Consider the following 19,062-nt stretch of genomic DNA (forward strand, 5'->3'; position numbering starts at 1 on the left):
CTAAATAAAGTTGGTCTATACTTAGAACAGAACAATGGATGCAGTTGTAGATTTGTTTGTTTTGTTGTAGATTTGTTTGTTTTGGATGAAAATAGTTCTAAGTTTTATTCATTTCCTCCCTGGTTCCACTCGTACTCTTTAACGACATCGGTCTCGTCTGCAGTCGTATCAGTGTTTGCGGCGTTGACACAAACGTACGTTATCTTTTAATAGTTTAACGCCGTGTTTACGACGTTTACCTTTTACCCACATCGTAAAGAGTATTTTCCATTTCCAGCCGTTCACAGCTCACGGTTTTGCTTTTGTTTTATTGCCATTTTACGAGAAGAAAACGCACAAATAATGAATAAATATAATACCGTTTGTCAGAGTCGATGCTGGACGTCCGATGGAAGAAACCGGTTGTAGAAACGACTCCGGTGTCAAACGCAGCTCCACGTGAACCGCGTCTCTTTACGAAGTGAACTTGAGCCTTGAAACGTCCCTGAAGCTTTCTAGAACTTTTACCCACACGCCCGATGTCTTTGCCCACGACCGCGGTCCAGAAAACGTAAGCCGCTGACCTCAGATCTGGTGCTGCGGCCGCTCCAGCGGTAGCAAACGCGCTAAAAGCTAAAGGCTAAGCTAACCGCTGCTGCAGCAACGACCAGAAACGTTTTGTTTTCACATTTTGACGAGTAAAGTTCATTTGAGGCGAACAAAACCCGCACGGACAAAGATTAGACAGAAATAAGAAGCAAAGAAACACGTTTCATCTTTCGTTTGCGAGTTTCAAGCACGTTTTAAATAAAAGAACGCAAGAGAATTTTAGAAGTATCGATATTTGGTGCCGATATGTGTTCCTCTAACGGACGAATGAGTGAAAATGAAAATAGAAGAACAAAAACACGGCTAAACGGTACACGTTTTATGTATTTATGTATGTATTTATTTATTTATGTATTTATCTATGTATTTATGTATTTATGTATGTATTTGTATTTATTCATAGTCATAGATGCAGGTGAATACAACATGAATTAAAAAAGTACACAATATAAATAACTACAAACTGTGCAGATAAAGCAACATGTATATACATAAATAAGAGGTGAAAACAACATTTTAAAAAATCGCACCTAAAACTTTGCCATTTTTTAAATACAGCTAAAGGCAGAGGATCTTTGGTGCCGCTTCTGTAACTCTGAGTATTCTTTTACACCTGACCCTCAAAGTAATACAACCAGACGAGCCACGCCCCTCGTGCAGCCCAGTACTTTTCCGAGGAGCTTGAAGTGGAGTCTGCTGTTGTGGAAAATCACCAGAACACATGCTGATACTGAGGTGGAAAGTACTGAAGTAAAAGTGCTGAAACAAATTACTTTTACATAGCTATACATGGCACACAGAGCCAGCAGCAGCAGCAGCAGCAGCAGCAGCAGCAGCAGCAGCAGCAGCAGCAGCAGCAGCAGCAGCAGCAGCAGCAGCAGCAGCACCAGCACCAGCAGCAGCAGCAGCAGCAGCACCAGCAGCAGCACCAGCAGCAGCAGCAGCAGCAGCAGCAGCAGCAGCAGCAGCAGCAGCACCAGCAGCAGCACCAGCAGCAGCAGCAGCAGCACCAGCAGCAGCATGGGGTCTTTAACTTAAACTCCCTTAAAGACCCTTTTCCACTTCGCAGTTGTCGGAGAATCATCGGCGGATGAACCTCGGGAAAGTGTGCTGGTGTCGGCCGGTCTCCCCGCGACGCTGCCGTGCCGCCAGACGCTGCCCCGGGACGCCGAGGTGCCGACGATCGAGTGGTCCCGGCCCGACCTCCGCCCGCCGTACGTCTTTGTCTACCGGCAGAACTTCGAGGTGTACGGCGAGAAGCATCCGGACTTCGAGTTCCGGACGCATCTGTTCGCGACGGAGCTGCAGCGCGGGAACTTCTCCATGAGGCTGTCGAGCGCGAGGCTGAGCGACGCCGGGACGTACGTGTGCAAGACCATCTGGGACAAAGACAGACAGGACGTCCAGGAGGTGCGGCTGGTTGTAGGTGAATACTTTGCTCTTCTGGGGCTTGGATCGTGTATGAAAGACGGCGATATTCCGCGATACAACAAAAAGTGGCGTGTAATATAGAAAATCTTGTCCATGTCAGTGTCTTTTGAGTCGGGTTCGTTAAGTTGGACGCTACAAAATAGAAAATTGTTCAATAAAATCCATAAATCTGACATTTCTTCCCCGGCGCGCTGGTTCAAAATCACGGCTTTAAGGCCTTGGTACCATCGCAGCGTCGTGGTTCACTTCCGGGGAACCGCTTTCGGGCCAAGAAAGCGTTTAAAAATACATTTTCAAACATGCTATATCCAGTTTTTAAACGTAATGAAGTCAAATCTGATTTGTTCCAGTACATAATTATTATAAATACAGCTCTTGAGGTCAAAAGGAGAGCGTTTGAGAGCGTTTGGTTCTCCGCAAAACGGGGAGTTATCATCTGTTAGCATGCTAGTTGTTGTTGTTGTTAGCTTTAGCGTGACCGTAAAAACTCGCTCCGAAAGTTTGTGAAAAGCTGTTCTAAACTCGTGAATAATCAGGATAAACTTTGGAAAGTGTTTTAAATGGACTTGTTCTGTTTTTCACTTTTTTACGATCGTAAAATGACTTTAGGCCAAACAATTGTTGCTTGTGTTGAAGTCGACGCACACGTTTCAGAGCTGGAACACGACCGACTCAAAACACAACTCTCCTGCTCAGGAAGTTCAGGCGAGGTCATTTCCAGACGCCCGGGGCCAAAAAAGGCGGCGCCGCGCGGGGTTTCCAAAAGTATGAGGCAATTGTTATTCTAGTGGCGATGAAAGGGGTGGGCGGAGCCAAGGTCGCTCAAACGCTGAGGAAGAGTGCGTTCACTGACTCCAATGTCACAATAACTCGTTTATCTTCTATTCTTAACTTCTGTTGTAACTGTGTGGTGTCTGTTGTAACTGTGTGGTGTCTGTGGTAACTGTGTGGTGTCTGTTGTAACTGTGTGGTGTCTGTTGTAACTGTGTGGTGTCTGTTGTAACTGTGTGGTGTCTGTTGTAACTGTGTGGTGTCTGTTGTAACTGTGTGGTGTCTGTTGTAACTGTGTGGTGTCTGTTGTAACTGTGTAGTGTCTGTTGTAACTGTGTGGTGTCTGTTGTAACTGTGTGGTGTCTGTTGTAACTGTGTGGTGTCTGTTGTAACTGTGTGGTGTCTGTTGTAACTGTGTGGTGTCTGTTGTAACTGTGTGGTGTCTGTTGTAACTGTGTGGTGTCTGTTGTAACTGTGTGGTGTCTGTTGTAACTGTGTGGTGTCTGTGGTAACTGTGTGGTGTCTGTTGTAACTGTGTGGTGTCTGTTGTAACTGTGTGGTGTCTGTTGTAACTGTGTGGTGTCTGTTGTAACTGTGTGGTGTCTGTTGTAACTGTGTGGTGTCTGTTGTAACTGTGTAGTGTCTGTTGTAACTGTGTGGTGTCTGTTGTAACTGTGTGGTGTCTGTTGTAACTGTGTGGTGTCTGTTGTAACTGTGTGGTGTCTGTTGTAACTGTGTAGTGTCTGTTGTAACTGTGTGGTGTCTGTTGTAACTGTGTGGTGTCTGTTGTAACTGTGTGGTGTCTGTTGTAACTGTGTGGTGTCTGTTGTAACTGTGTAGTGTCTGTTGTAACTGTGTGGTGTCTGTTGTAACTGTGTGGTGTCTGTTGTAACTGTGTGGTGTCTGTTGTAACTGTGTGGTGTCTGTTGTAACTGTGTGGTGTCTGTTGTAACTGTGTGGTGTCTGTCCCAGTGGAGCTGCCGGAGCCGGAGCTGTCCGTGGTCCTCTCTCAGGATGGAGCAGTCGTGAGCTGTGAGGTCCAGACGTGTTTTCAGGTCGTGCTCAACATTCTCGACGAACGCGGAAACGTTTTAGAGGCCGAGAAAACGGTGGAAAAGAGTCGTGAACCCGGGAGTTTGTGTAACAGCGTGAAGCAGAAGAGCAGCGTGAAGCTCCACGAGAAGCTCCACGAGAAGCTCCACGAGAAGCTCCACGAGAAGCACCACGAGAAGCTCCACGAGAAGCTCCACGAGAAGCACCACGAGAAGCTCCACGAGAAGCTCCACGAGAAGCAGTGAGTTTGTTCTGTCGTCTTCACGTGAGGAAATCATGTCCTAATCATGTATCTACAAACTTGTGAAAGAGTCACGTAGAACAACTGAGTGTGTCTCCAGGACTAAACCAGGACTAAACCAGGTCCAAACCAGGTCTAAACCAGGACTAAACCAGGACTAAACCAGGACTAAACCAGGACTAAACCAGGACTAAACCAGGTCCAAACCAGGTCTAAACCAGGACTAAACCAGGACTAAACCAGGACTAAACCAGGACTAAACCAGGACTAAACCAGGTCCAAACCAGGACTAAACCAGGTCCAAACCAGGTCTAAAGCAGGACTAAACCAGGACTAAACCAGGTCTAAAGCAGGACTAAACCAGGACTAAACCAGGTCTAAAGCAGGACTAAACCAGGACTAAACCAGGTCTAAACCAGGACTAAACCAGGACTAAACCAGGACTAAACCAGGTCTAAAGCAGGACTAAACCAGGACTAAACCAGGACTAAACCAGGACTAAACCAGGACTAAACCAGGACTAAACCAGGACTAAACCAGGTCTAAACAAATGCATCAAATAAAAACATTTCACAAGTTTTCATTCATTCATTCATTGAAAAAAGAAAAGTGAACGTGCTCAGATGAAGTAGTTTGTTTTTGCAGCGACACTTTTACTTCAGATGGTTTATTGTAAGAGCACTTCTGTAAAGGTCAAAGGTCACATCATTACATCATCGTACGCTACACAGTTTTAATCTTTAGTGGATTCCAACGCCGTGAGTCACTGACGTGTTGTGTTTGCTCTGTGCTCAGTGTCGTGTGCCGCGCCCACTTTCCTGAGGTCAACCGCAGCAGAGAAACACACAGGCTAATCACAGGTAAGCTAATGCTAACGCTAATGCTAATGCTAACGCTAAGCGAGAGCCAAACCACACGCTTCTACTGACGGACCATGATCTCTGACACTTATAGTTAACCAGACACGACGCTGTTGGTCGTCCTGTCGTATGCGTCCGTGTTTTTAATCGCAAAACCTTTTAATTCCGCTTCTCTGACCGTTGTGTCACATAAACCTGATGTGGAGCTCGTGAAGAATCGCCCTCAGATGGATCACTTGACTTGTTCCGCTTGCACTCGTCCAAAACACTGATCATTATTTGAAAATTGTGGAAATCATGTTTTTCACGATGCTAAAAACAATGCTAACTAAAGAGTTTATTCAAGAATATTTTGTTCAACTTTTACAGCAACATTGGATGAACTCTGGATGTCATTTTTCGTCGTCGTGTTTAATCTTAAATCAACTCATTGACATGTTAAGAATAAGACACAGGGCCGCGCCCAAAAAGCTATATTTAGATGTTAGCCTTTGTCACGGCGCTCGCGTAAACAATAATACTTTCTCTCGTATCAGATTACTACAGTTTACGTCAGCGTGCTTTCATTCGCAGAAATCGTGCACGCTTCCTGCGCGCTTCCCATGGTCTACGCCGGAATCGTAACCGGTTTGGTCATCTTGGTGTTGATGGGGCTCGGACTCCTGATCTACAAACGCTGCAGCCAATCGAGTAAGTTCATGACACGAAATTAAACGACGAAGAGTTTGTGCAGAGTCTGCGCCGGGCGAACGGCGTCATGCGTGAAAAACAAAACAAACAGAGCTGTGAGAGTGAGCGTCGCAGCTGAACACAACGATCACATGGACAGATCGCGCTCTACTGTAATCAAACATTGCCCAAGGACACAACAGCAGCGTGGACTTGTCTCTGCTCTGGTTTAAATCTTATTTCCATTTGTAGTTTGCAGATGAATCAGCCTTGAACACTTTAAAAATCATAAAGTACCACCTCAAGGATCGGGCCTTGGTCCTTTGCTGTTTTCTAAATGTATTATTGACGTGCCAAAAGCCTGTTTACATTATCAAATCCTCGTATAAACGATAATATCATTTGATATTATATTGCCAAACTTCAAAGATCTCTGCAGTCGCATGATCACAAACGGACTATTGTTTACAGATGATCTTTTCTGCTTCGCTGCCATCGTCGTCATCGTCTTTAGTCACTTCCTTTTCAAAATCCCTGACGTATTTCCCAATGACGCGTTTGAATCTGTGATACGCCGCCTAATGCTGACGGGAAACTTTACGTCCATTCAAGAAACAACTCGAAGCAGTAAAATTGAGCCATATGAAAAGAAACCAAAGATAATCCCAGCAACGAAGGAACCAGGAAGTGCTCTGAAGCCCAGACCTGCTAATGTGGCTAAATAGCTGTGCTGCTAATCTGTGTTATTCAGTGTGACCTGCAGAGGGCGACGAACATTTAATACAAATGTTTTCTTTCCGTCACAGTCCTAAAGCAAATGCATCCAAAGGAAACATCTCCCTCACTTTACAGACGCAGAATGGTCAACGTGGCCTGTTTTGAGTTGGACGTAGTGACCGGTCTTAAGTCCAGCTGGTCCCCTCGTCGTGATTATGAGTTTGGCGTAACTTTCAGATTTAAGTTGGACTTGAAAAAATACACTTTTTGAATGTTAATATTTTCTTTTTTCTTGTTTTTTGCAGGCGAAAGGGCGACAGACAAACTTACGATAAACAAAGTGTTCGAGAGCAGTCCGTTACTGACCCGAGGCGGCGGGTCGACGGCGATCGAAATGCCCGAAGGAACACAAAACTCGCTGACCCAACAGCCGGACCTGCTCTCCTCGACGCCGCACACGATCTGCCCATACCCAGGCGGCAAAAAGCCCAGCGTGTTTGTTGTGTTTCCCGAGAAGGCTAACGCTAACGCTAACGCTAATGCTGACGCTAACGCTGACGCTAACGGATTTTGTGATGGAGCCGTTGTAAAACCAGCAGCGACTAAAGTGAACGTTGCTTCCAAAACGGTGAATTTCAAACAAGGGAAAAATCAAACTACTGTGATTTCGGCTAAAGAAACTCTCCCAAAAGTTACTCAAAATCAGGCTAACGGCATTAGCGCGCCGGCTCCCCGGAGGTTTCCCTTGAATCGCTCTCGAAGTGAGTCAGATTCGAGCGTCACGCCGTTTTCAGACGGTTTGAAACCCATTCGCCGCCATTCGCTTTGTGGCAGGTTTGAAAAACTGAAAGAGGAAAGTCCCGAGTTAGAGATTTGAAACTCCAAACCTGGAAAACAAAGGTAAGACTGAGCCCAGCGGAAACATTTATTGTCATAGCATATTTTCTTTACATTTCATTGTTTGAATTGTAATCATTCTCGTGAAAGTCCTGAACTGAGAGAAGTACAGACGAGGCTATTCACGAGTTCTCTGGCGTTTCTTTAGTGTTTCTTTAGTGTTTCTTTAGTGTTTCTTTGGCGTTTCTTTGGCGTTCTAGCACTTCAAATCCAAACTCCACGTGTGCACTTACGATTGTTGATGTGTGTGTGATGAAAATATGAAAGTTATTCTCTAAAATAGGTTGAAAACGTGTAGTTTAATATGTAAATGTACATATATGTGTTTGTGTAAATACTCTGTACATCTGTAAATAAGAATGTAAAATATGTTTGTACCGAAGAGCCATTTTCTATCAATCTTTATGTAAAAAAAACAAACAAAAAAAGATTAAATTAAAGAAAACATGTTGGTGTTGGTGTTTCAACATTTCCTTTTGACACTTTAAAAGAGAAGTGAGGACGTGAACTGAGCGAGTGGCGCCCCCTGGTGAGGAAAACCAGACTCACTTCTGAAATCAGACTAAATAAAAACTTCTGAAACATTCTCTTTTTCTAAATTGTCTTTCTTATTTCTCTCTCTCCTCTCTCCCCATCCCTCTCTCTCTCTCTCTCTCTCTCTCTCTCTCTCTCTTCCTCTCTCTCTCTCTCTCTCTCCCTCCCTCTCTCTCTCTCCTTGTCTCTCTCTCCCTCCCTCTCTCCTCCCCCCTCTCTCTCTCTCTCTCTCTCTCCCTCTCTCTCTCTCTCTCTCTCTCTCTCTCTCTCTTCCTCTCTCTCTCTCTCTCTCTCTTCCTCTCTCTCTCTCTCTCTCTCCCTCCCTCTCTCTCTCTCCTTGTCTCTCTCTCCCTCCCTCTCTCCTCCCCCCTCTCTCTCTCTCTCTCTCTCTTCCTCTCTCTCTCTCTCTCTCTCTTCCTCTCTCTCTCTCTCTCTCTCCCTCCCTCTCTCTCTCTCCTTGTCTCTCTCTCCCTCCCTCTCTCCTCCCCCCCTCTCTCTCTCTCTCTCTCTCTCTCTCTCTCTCTCTCTCTGGTCACTTCAGCTTCAGGGCGTCGACAGGATGCAGCCGTCTCGTCTCTCTCTGACGCTGGGTGAGTGTTTTACTTCATATATAATATATAACAATCATATTATATTATATTACTTCATTATTTAATACATCAGGAAATGGATCATTAGTTTATGTATTTTACAATTTCACTTTATAAACTGAAACGTTTCCAAAAAGCTGCAAAGAAAACTATACAAACAAATAAACGAACAAACAAACAATCAAACAAACAATAAAGATAAAAAATAACAATAAAACAATAAAAAATGTCACAGAAAAAGTATAATGAAACTCTAAATTGCATAAATAATGTCACTTTTCTTTTTTTTTTAAGGATTTTATATTTTCACTTTCAGGGTCTGAGTTTTACAGTGAATAAACACTTCAAAAGAGAAAGCAATATTACAAAAAATATATACAAAAAAAGTATTTAAACGCCACAGAGTTGAAAAACGTCGAATACATTAAATGCAAAGTGTGTTTATGTGACATCATATTATTGAACTGTCTCGCGTTTATTGTAAAATACTGAAGTTTCACTGCGTTTGTTTTTTCACTAAAGATGAACATTTCCTCATCCATGCAATTGTTGTAACAAATAATATTTGTTACAACAATTGCAACATTGGAATTTCCCCATTTTCTGTACAAATGAAGGCTCATCTCATCTCATCGTATCTGGTCTGCTGTATCCACTCCTCCCATAAATGCATTGTACTGGTTGACACATACGGGTCTTTTGATGGTACAGGACCATGATGCTCTTCTGAACACAATCATTTCCATCACCGTGGACAACACTGTGAGTCTTTTAGTGTCATGTCAAGTACATGCCAATAGTTTTTCCTTTCTCAAAAAAACTGGGTCATCTCCTTTTTTCAGCTGCAAGACCCAGGCACTTGGGCATTCCTGTCCTTTTAGTCCTTACTGTCCCACACAGTCCAGTTTAGAAATCTGCTAATTCATTTGCAATTGCAGGTGAGGTGTAGTAACTGTCCATGTAAACCTCGTGTCCTTTGCCAGTAAAAGGAGAAACCAACTCACGGACAACTGCGTGTGTTGCACTAATGTTGCTTGCATTATTTTGTACTGTTCAGTGTGCATTGACCAACACAGAACATGTCCTGAACAGCTTTCACTCAGAGCATACACTATAGCCATATTTACCCGGTTTATCTGTTCTGTAACATTTGAGTGTTGATCTCTCCTTGAAAACTATTGTCATCTCATCCAAAGAAAGCTCCTTGAGCTGCAAATTTGGAAATAATCAAATCTATTATTGGACGGACTTTGAAAAGTTTATCGTGCCCAGGCTGACCTGGTCTCACATAATCCTTATTGTTAACTAAATGAAAGAACGAAAGAATGAGTTCCAATCTGTTTCTTGACATTACATTCCCAAAACCAGGTGTTTGTGTAAGACAAAATGTTCCCCAGTAATTTTCAATTTCAGCTTCCTCAACAAGGCCCATGGAGAGATGCAATGCGAGGAAAGCCTTCATTTCAGAGACTTATACATAAGCCCACTCCAGGAATCTGGAATGTGGCTTCAGATGCATTGATGATAAGCACTGGTGTGCATATCTGTTTGTCTCCCCAGCAATGAAAGCGGATTAGCACCTGTCAGCTCTAGGTCCAGCTCCAGCTCTCATCCACACTAAGGTCGTAGGTTGAACTGCACCCCATGATTCCTCGCTTTGCTCTCTGTTTGTCCTTTTCCACCTTTTCGTTTTGAAGTTCCTTCTTCTCCACTTGGACATTCATTGTCACTCTCGGGCAGATCATTTCCATCAGAATCAGAATCTGCTGTATATTGCATCCCGGAGTCACATGCACTTCTTCCAGCCGTTTGTGTGTTTGTGTTTTGTTACCAGATATGACATGGCTAATAAAGGGATATTGCAGCACAAAAAGATAAAATCACTGAAATGTTTTATTTTCTATTATTATTTCATACATTTCCTTGTACATGAATGCTGGAGTCACATTTCTGTGACTTTGGCGCTCAAAGGGTTAAAGGGTTTAAATAAGGGAAAAGTATGTTGAAATGGATGTTTTAATGTTTTTATCACTTTGACATTGTTGATGTCCAAATGGTTTCGTAGAATGACCCAGAAACAGGTTCATTCACCTCCTGTTCAGAACTGCTGGCTCCGCCCCTTTGCGAAGACTCAAACGTGCAGGAATCATACAAGGTCATTTTAGTCCTGGTTCAGACCTGGTTTAGTCCTGGTTTAGTCCTGGTTTAGTCCTGGTTTAGTCCTGGTTTAGTCCTGGTTTAGTCCTGGTTCAGTCCTGGTTTAGTCCTGGTTTAGTCCTGGTTCAGTCCTGGTTTAGTCCTGGTTCAGTCCTGGTTTAGTCCTGGTTCAGTCCTGGTTTAGTCCTGATTTAGTCCTGCTTTAGTCCTGGTTTAGTCCTGGTTCCTGGACATGGCTCTGGCACTGCTCCTAGTTTTGTCCTTTTTTTCAGGTAAGTGACACTTCTTTTCTCTTCTTTTGTGGCTGTGAGTCCCTGTCTTCAACTTCCTGGAAAAAAATTGAAAAACATGTTGTTATGCCTAATGTCATGAGGATTAAATATATTCCTGTTGTTTGTTAAAGGAATATAGAGACTTTTTTGCCGATTAGACCCTTTTTGAAAAGTGCGCATGGGCACACTGACCCCCGTGTGGAATCAAGCAACAGCCCTGCTGCTACTTGTGCGTTTGTTTATTAGCACGCCGGATCGCATCATCTCTCGTCTCCACAGATTTCCGTCTCTTCTGAGCTCGAACACAGTCTTTCTCTGTGGTCATTTTGTACTGTACACTGGGGGAACTCGCTAAACACACACTGGCATATCAACCACCCATGCGCAGCCAGGGAAACGTGCTGCTATGCTGAGAACGAGCCGGAAAGAGCCTGCAGGTGTGCAGTAGGTGCGTCCTATGATTGACATGTGAATGAACTACTCGTCTGTCCACGCCACGAGGAAATGAGACTCAGATTTGGCGCCAAAAAATCCTCCATAATTCCTTTAATAAAAACACAAATATCCTCACACTTGTTACTCTTGAAGCCTGATTATTTCACATTGACTTCCATTAAGAAATATTTTCACCTCAAAAGTGGAATAATGAAAAATACAGACATTTTCTTGTGTTGTCAGAGGGACATTGTGGGAGTCATAGTTCACATTGATCACAATCGTAAATAGTGAATATTCTGTTTGTCTCTGTTTGATTCAAACATGAGTCTAAAGCAGCCTCACTTTAGACCTGCACATTATTGTCTTTTCAGCTTCTTTCATCACAGCGTTTGGACTTGACTTGATGAAATGTGTCAAATGATGTGTTTGTTTGTTCCCAACATTAAAATAGTTGTTTTCTCTTGTCTGTGTCGGGATGATGCGTTTGACATGTTTGAAGTCAGATTCCACAGGAGGTTTGGAGCTCATCAAATCCCATGTGGTCCTAAAATGAGCTGAAGAGGAAGAGTGGGACTTTCTGCACATTTGTCTAAATAACAGCAAAACTAAAAGAATGACATGTTGTTCTGTCCGGGGCCAGTAATACCACGTTTCATCCTTTATGTGGGACATGCAGCGTCTCAAACACTTGAACCTTTTTGTGCTCGGATCAAACTCTAATTGCCGTTGTCTTGACTCCATCTGCTTGAAGTCCTTTCTCATAAACAGGACTCACATTTCATGTTTCACACACAGCCCCAAAACTCTGTCCTTCTTTTGCACAACACTGAGCACATTCTGGGCCAGGCTGAAGCTGAAGGAGGAAAAACACAGAGGAATCTTAGTCCTTAAATGTTGTTCACGTGTTTTATGAAGGAAAATATGTCTTAAGAAGGTGAAAATGTGAATAAACGTGTGTCAAACTTCAGAGTGTGATCAGCGCAATAGTGAGCTTCCTGTTTCCATCAAACTGATCAAATGTGTGTGTAGCTGACGGAAACAGCAGCCATTTTGTGACATGACTTTTCTTTGTGCAGGGGTCCTGTCTGAAAACAACATCGCAGCAGGTAAAGACACTCACACTGAGGATAACCACTCTGCCACAGTCACACACTCAGAGATGCTGCGTTCACGTGATCTCGGAAACTCTGTTGATCCCACATCCGACTCGGAAAAAACGGCCTTGAACACAACTCAGGTCGGAATGAGGCGCTGGGACAAAGGACTTTGATTTATATCACACACAGATCACATTATTTATCAGATGTCAACAAACAGCACATCTCCTCATTTCACTGACACAAGAAACAGACTTTTATCACATCTTTCAACCGAATCCAATAAAACGATCAGAATTCTGCAAATGTCTGTGATTTGTTGCTGTTTCTGGTGTGTTTCTGAGCTTTTTTCATGAACCCTGTGATTATGGGAAGTCCAAAGATGAAGTCGTGCTCTCTGAGTTTCTTAAATCACATGAACGCAGCAGATCAGGATCTTACAGCGCTCGCTGCAGCAGATCAGGATCTTACAGCGCTCGCAGCAGCAGATCAGGATCTTACAGCGCTCGCAGCAGCAGATCAGGATCTTAAAGCGCTCGCAGCAGCAGATCAGGATCTTACAGCGCTCGCAGCAGCAGATCAGGATCTTACAGCGCTCGCAGCAGCAGATCAGGATCTTACAGCGCTCGCAGCAGCAGATCAGGATCTTAGAGCGCTCGCAGTGGACCTCCTAGAAAGTCTGCCCATAAAAACAATGAACAGAAGCGCTGAAAAAGAGTAACTCTGAGGAGTCCCTCATGCGCTGGAAAAGATCTGACTGCAATGAACACAGCTCCTGAACTCCCGGAGCAAAGAGCCCCGGACCCCATACACTTGGAGCAAACGAGGGACACTGTTTAAAGCCTTTCCCACACTGCTCCTCCTGAAGCTGAGGTTCGACTGTCGATCAGATTCTCCTCTCAGGTTCCTGGAGTAGTACTGAGATTTACACCTCAAACTACGCTCTACTCTCACCTTTGGTCATGACCTTTGGGTCATGACCGAAAGACAATATCACAGAAACAAGCGGTCCAAATGAGTTTCCTCCTCAGGGTGGCTCAGTCACGTGGAAGGAGCTCGGAGTTGAGCCGCTGCTCTTCCATCTGTTCTGGATTCTCCTGGACAAAGCCTTCCTGGGGAGGAGTTCATGTCCCACAAAGAAAAAGGCCCCAGGGAAGACCCAGGACACACTGGAGGGACTATGTCTCTGGCCCGGGAACACCCTGGGAACAGGAGGAAGTGTCTAGGGTGAGGGAGGTATGACCCTGCTGCCTCCATGCCTCAGCCCCGGATAAAGCAAAAGAAAATGAATGGATGATTGCATGTGACTGGCTGAGGTTTGATAACTTCCAGTAGAGATCTGGAGACGACACGAGAGCGAACAGGGCTCAGGAGGGCACTGAGGGTAGGAGTGAGGAGGAATGGGCGGGGCTTCAGCTGCTCAGGTAAAGGGGTGGGGCTTCAGGTGTTTAGGTAATGGGTGGGGCTTCAGCTTTTCAAGTGAAGAGGCGGGGCTTCAGCTGCTCAGGTAAAGGGGCGGGGCTCATTCTATCTCTTGTCTGTTCAGAGCCACTCAGGCTGGTGGGAGGAGCCAGTCGCTGTGCTGGGACTGTGGAGGTGGTTTTCCAGAGAGTCGTGTGTGGAACATCAGCCCTGACTGTGTGAAGGAGTCTACAGTGACAGAGTGTGTCAGGAGCACAGACTCTCCCTCTTCTTCTGCTCGGGACGTGGTTTGTTCAGGTAAAAGTCTTAAATCCTCTCAGAATCTCTCAGATGTTCTTCACAGACTCCTCCTCTCTGTGGGTGGAGTCAGTCATTATCAAAGTATTATTGGCTCAATATATCAGATGATGAACAGTTTGATGCTAAAGCTTAGCATTAGCTCTCTAAACATCCACATGTGAATAATGAAGAGTGTTTGTGCTGGGACCACCTCAGTGTCAGGAGGACAGACTCGTGTCCCTCACGCCGGGTCTGGAGCTGTGTTCAGCTGTAAAGTTAATAAACCGGAGCCATGGTCCTCCATCAAACTCCATTTACACCACGACAAAAGCAACACAGCACAACTCCTCCACTCGGACGCACTTCTGCTGCTGAGTGTATCTTATGGACATGAGTCCGGGGCGTCGAGAACGCGCGTCTAGCACGTTTGTCTTCAAATGTACAGGCGTCTAACTTCTGCGTCGGAAGCGAATTTGACGCCGCCATGTGTACTAGGCTTTATAGTTTGGATCAGGCCTAAAACATCCGGCCGACCCGAGTCCTGCACTCATAGAACCAGAGTTACTTTAAGTAACCAGAGTTCTATTGTCAGAATAAAGTGAAAGAGCTTCATGTGTTCACAGCTTTAGTGTTCTACCTGCAGATGTCTCTGGACCAGAAGAGCTCGTCCTCAGACGACTGACCCACATGATCTCTCTCTGTCCTTTCTCTCTCTCTTTCAGGGCATCTGACTTTCTCTGCTCTCTGCTCCTCTTCTTTCCCCTCTTCATCCACCTTCTGTCACTCACATCCTCCATGTCCCACATGTGTGTGTCCTATTGGCTCAGAGCGGTGATGTCACACATGTGTGTGTCCTATTGGCTCAGAGCGGTGATGTCACATGTGTGTGTCCTATTGGCTCAGAGCGGTGATGTCCCACATGTGTGTGTCCTATTGGCTCAGAGCGGTGATGTCACACATGTGTGTGTCCTATTGGCTCAGAGCGGTGATGTCACATGTGTGTGTCCTATTGGCTCAGAGCGGTGATGTCACACATGTGTGTGTCCTATTGGCTCAGAGTGATGATGTCACACATGTGTCCACAGACTGGGTGCGGCTGGTCTCGGGGTCCGGCCTGTGCTCAGGATCAGTGCAGATCTGGGATCAGTCCTGGACCTGGCTCTGTGAAGAGGCCTTGGACCTTCAGGGTGCAGAGGTGCTGTGCAGGGAGCTGGGCTGTGGGGCTCCTTCTCTCCTCCAGGGGGCGGTCTCTCCTCTAGGACTGCAGACGTTCTACTGTGAGGGCCATGAGTCTGCTCTGAGGGACTGTCCCCGCTCCAGCTCAAGGACTTGCTCCTCTGGAGCCGCTGTCAACCTCACCTGCTCAGGTAAAGGGGCGGGGCTTCACCTGCTCAGGTAAAGGGGTGGGGCTTCACCTGCTCAGGTAAAGGGGTGGGGCTTCACCTGCTCAGGTAAAGGGGCTGGGGCTTTAGCTGCTCAGGTAAAGGGGCGGGGCTTTAGCTGCTCAGATAAAGGGGCGGGGCTTTAGCTGCTCAGGTAAAGGGGCGGGGCTCACTCTGTCTCTTGTCTGTTCAGAGCCGCTCAAGCTGGTGGGAGGAGCCAGTCGCTGTGCTGGGACTGTGCAGGTGAAACTCAGAGGAGAGTGGAGACGAGGGGTGACCTATGACCCCTTTAGCCCCGTCTGGGACCCCTGGGACCTGGGGGCCACAGCTGCTGTGTGTCGAGACCTGGACTGTGGCTCTGCTGTTTCTGGAGGAGCCAGAAGTGATTTTCCAGAGAGTCGTGTGTGGAACATCAGCTCTGACTGTGTGAAGGAGTCTACAGTGACAGAGTGTGTCAGGAGCTCAGACTCTTTCTCTTCTTCTGCTCTGGACGTGGTTTGTTCAGGTAAAAGTGAAAATGTGATACATTTTTAGGTTTTCTCTTGAGCTCGACGATTGAATGAAAAAACATCACATGATCTTTCTGAGTCCCTATGTTCTCCCCGTATTACCGTGGGGTCTCTCCGGGTTGTCCGGCTCCTCCCACCGTTGGCCACTGTCCAGGGTGTACCCCGCCTAAGGCCCAAAGTCACTGGGGTAGGCTCCAGTCACCCGCGACCCCGAACGGGAAAAACGGTAGAAAGTGAATGAATGAATAATAATCACAATAATCCCTCCAACACATGAGTTCAGGTGTTTTATTTGATGTTTTATTACAAGGGGAAAAAACCCTTTCAATATTAATTTCATTAAAATAAACAATATCGACTTTTAATCAGTTTTAACACTAAAAATAATACATTTGTTCCTCCAAAGTCTGAACTGGGCTCCACATGTTGAACTTCATCTGATCTTTGACCCAGAGAAATGAACCTTTAGTGAGCCTCACGTTCTTCTTCTCTCGCTCCTTTGACCTTCACTTCACACATTTGACCTTTATTTACTTTGGAGTGAAACATTTGTGTCGACAGGAAAAGAGAACACTGCACCCAGAATGTGACCTCTGACCTGGACTCAAGAATTAAACCTCTTCATCCTCTCTCTCCACAGACTTACTGAATCATCCAATCAGTTCCCAGGAGGCTCCTTCCTCCTTCCCACTCAGAACCACACCCTGCCCGCTGTCAATCATTTAGTTCTGGTTTAGTCCTGATTTAGACCTGGTTTCAAGTCCTCCACCTCAAGTCAAGTCCTCCACCTCAAGTCCTCCACCTCAAGTCCTCCACCTCAAGTCAAGTCCTCCACCTTAAGTCCTCCACTTCAAGTCCTCCACCTCAAGTCCTCCACCTCAAGTCAAGTCCTCCACCTTAAGTCCTCCACTTCAAGTCCTCCACCTCAAGTCCTCCACCTCAAGTCCTCCACCTCAAGTCAAGTCCTCCACCTTAAGTCCTCCACTTCAAGTCCCCCACCTCAAGTCCTCCACCTCAAGTCCTCCACCTCAAGTCCTCCACCTCAAGTCCTCCACCTCAAGTCAAGTCCTCCACCTTAAGTCCTCCACTTCAAGTCCTCCACCTCAAGTCCTCCACCTCAAGTCCTCCACCTCAAGTCAAGTCCTCCACCTTAAGTCCTCCACTTCAAGTCCTCCACCTCAAGTCCTCCACCTCAAGTCAAGTCCTCCACCTTAAGTCCTCCACTTCAAGTCCTCCACCTCAAGTCAAGTCCTCCACCTTAAGTCCTCCACTTCAAGTCCTCCACCTCAAGTCCTCCACCTCAAGTCAAGTCCTCCACCTTAAGTCCTCCACCTTAAGTCCTCCACTTCAAGTCCTCCACCTCAAGTCCTCCACCTCAAGTCAAGTCCTCCACCTTAAGTCCTCCACTTCAAGTCCCCCACCTCAAGTCAAGTCCTCCACCTTAAGTCCTCCACTTCAAGTCCTCCACCTTAAGTCCTCCACTTCAAGTCCTCCACCTCAAGTCCTCCACCTCAAGTCCTCCACCTCAAGTCCTCCACCTCAAGTCCTCCGCGTTTCTTTAGTGTTTCTTTGGTGTTTCTTTGGTGTTTCTTTGGTGTTTTTTTGGTGTTTTTTTGGTGTTTCTTTGGTGTTTTTTTGGTGTTTCTTTGGCGTTTCTTTGGTGTTTCTTTAGTGTTTCTTTGGTGTTTCTTTAGTGTTTCTTTGGTGTTTCTTTAGTGTTTCTTTGGTGTTTCTGTGGCGTTTCTTTGTTGTTTCTTTGGTGTTTCGTTGGTGTTTCTTTGTTGTTTCTTTGGTGTTTTGTTGGCGTTTCTTTGTTGTTTCTTTGGTGTTTTGTTGGCGTTTCTTTGGTGTTTCTTTGTTGTTTCTTTAGTGTTTCTTTGTTGTTTCGTTGCTGTTTCTTTGGTGTTTCTTTGTTGTTTCTTTAGTGTTTATTTGTTGTTTCTTTGGTGTTTACTTGGTGTTTCTTTAGTGTTTTTTCGGTGTTTCTTTGGTGTTTCTTTGTTGTTTCTTTAGTGTTTCTTTGTTGTTTCTTTAGTGTTTCTTTGTTGTTTCTTTAGTGTTTCTTTAGTGTTTTTTTATTGTTTCTTTAGTGTTTCTTTAGTGTTTCTTTGGTGTTTCTTTGGCATTTCTTTAGTGTTTCTTTAGTGTTTTTTCGGTGTTTCTTTGGTGTTTCTTTGTTGTTTCTTTAGTGTTTCTTTGGTGTTTATTTGTTGTTTCTTTGGTGTTTACTTGGTGTTTCTTTAGTGTTTATTTGGTGTTTATTTGGTGTTTCTTTGTTGTTTCTTTAGTGTTTCTTTGTTGTTTCTTTAGTGTTTCTTTAGTGTTTTTTTTATTGTTTCTTTAGTGTTTCTTTAGTGTTTCTTTGTTGTTTCTTTGTCTTTCTAGCACTTTACATCCAAACTCCATTAAACCTCCACTTACGATTGTTGATGTGTGTGTGATGAAAATATGGAAGTTATTCTCTAAAATAGGTTGAAAACGTGTAGTTTAATATGTAAATGTACATATATGTGTTTGTGTAAATACTCTGTACATTTGTAAATAAGAATGTAAAATATGTTTGTACCGAAGAGCTTTTTCTATTGATTAAATGAAAGAAAACACAAACTTTCTCTGTGGTTTCAACATTTCCTCTTGACACTTTAAAAGACAAAGTGAGTGGCGCCCCCTGGTGAGGAAAACCAGACTTACAGCCGCGGTTTAGTCTCTAAAACGATCCACGTTTAAGAGAGTCACTTCTGAACTCCAGAAACAAAAAGATCTGAAACTTCCTCTCTCCCCGTCCCTCTCTCTCTCTCTCTCTCTCCCTCTCTCTCTCTCTTCCTCTCTCTCTCTCTCTCTCTTCCTCTCTCTCTCTCTCTCCCCTCCCCCCCTCTCTCTCTCTCTCTCTCTCTCTCTCTTCCTCTCTCTCTCTCTCTCTCTCTCTTCCTCTCTCTCCCTCTCTCTCTCCCTCCCCCCCTCTCTCTCTCTCTCTCTTCCTCTCTCTCTCTCTCTTCCTCTCTCTCTCCCTCCTCCCCTCTCTCCCCGTCCCTCTCCCTCTCTCTCTCTCTCTCTCTCTCTCTCTCTCTCTCTCTTCCTCTCTCTCTCTCTCTCTTCCTCTCTCTCTCTCTCTCTCTCTCTTCCTCTCTCTCTCTCTCTCCTCCCCCCTCTCTCCC

At 45.1% G+C, this 19,062-nt stretch overlaps 2 protein-coding genes across 2 annotated transcripts; both read left to right on the forward strand.

Annotated features, from left to right (window-relative positions):
- Positions 1-374: 374 nt before the first annotated feature.
- On the forward strand, positions 375-7,207 carry LOC140371581 (uncharacterized). The gene is made up of 7 exons (XM_072458747.1): positions 375-438; positions 1,658-2,014; positions 3,763-4,084; positions 4,880-4,944; positions 5,518-5,634; positions 6,636-6,825; positions 7,165-7,207. Exons 1-7 carry the CDS (start codon positions 375-377, stop codon positions 7,205-7,207), a joined length of 1,158 nt encoding a protein of 385 aa, XP_072314848.1.
- A 6,288-nt stretch (positions 7,208-13,495) lies between these two features.
- LOC140371582 (scavenger receptor cysteine-rich domain-containing protein SCART1-like) lies at positions 13,496-16,497 on the forward strand. Its single transcript, XM_072458748.1, has 5 exons — positions 13,496-13,542; positions 13,862-14,034; positions 15,102-15,383; positions 15,592-15,903; positions 16,469-16,497. Exons 1-5 carry the CDS (start codon positions 13,496-13,498, stop codon positions 16,495-16,497), a joined length of 843 nt encoding a protein of 280 aa, XP_072314849.1.
- The last annotated feature ends 2,565 nt before the right edge of the window (positions 16,498-19,062 follow it).

The sequence above is a fragment of the Eucyclogobius newberryi genome, unplaced genomic scaffold (genome assembly GCF_026437365.1).
Source record: "Eucyclogobius newberryi isolate DKJ021-1_F unplaced genomic scaffold, fEucNew1.0.hap1 SCAF_22, whole genome shotgun sequence".
Classification (NCBI taxonomy): domain Eukaryota; kingdom Metazoa; phylum Chordata; class Actinopteri; order Gobiiformes; family Gobiidae; genus Eucyclogobius; species Eucyclogobius newberryi.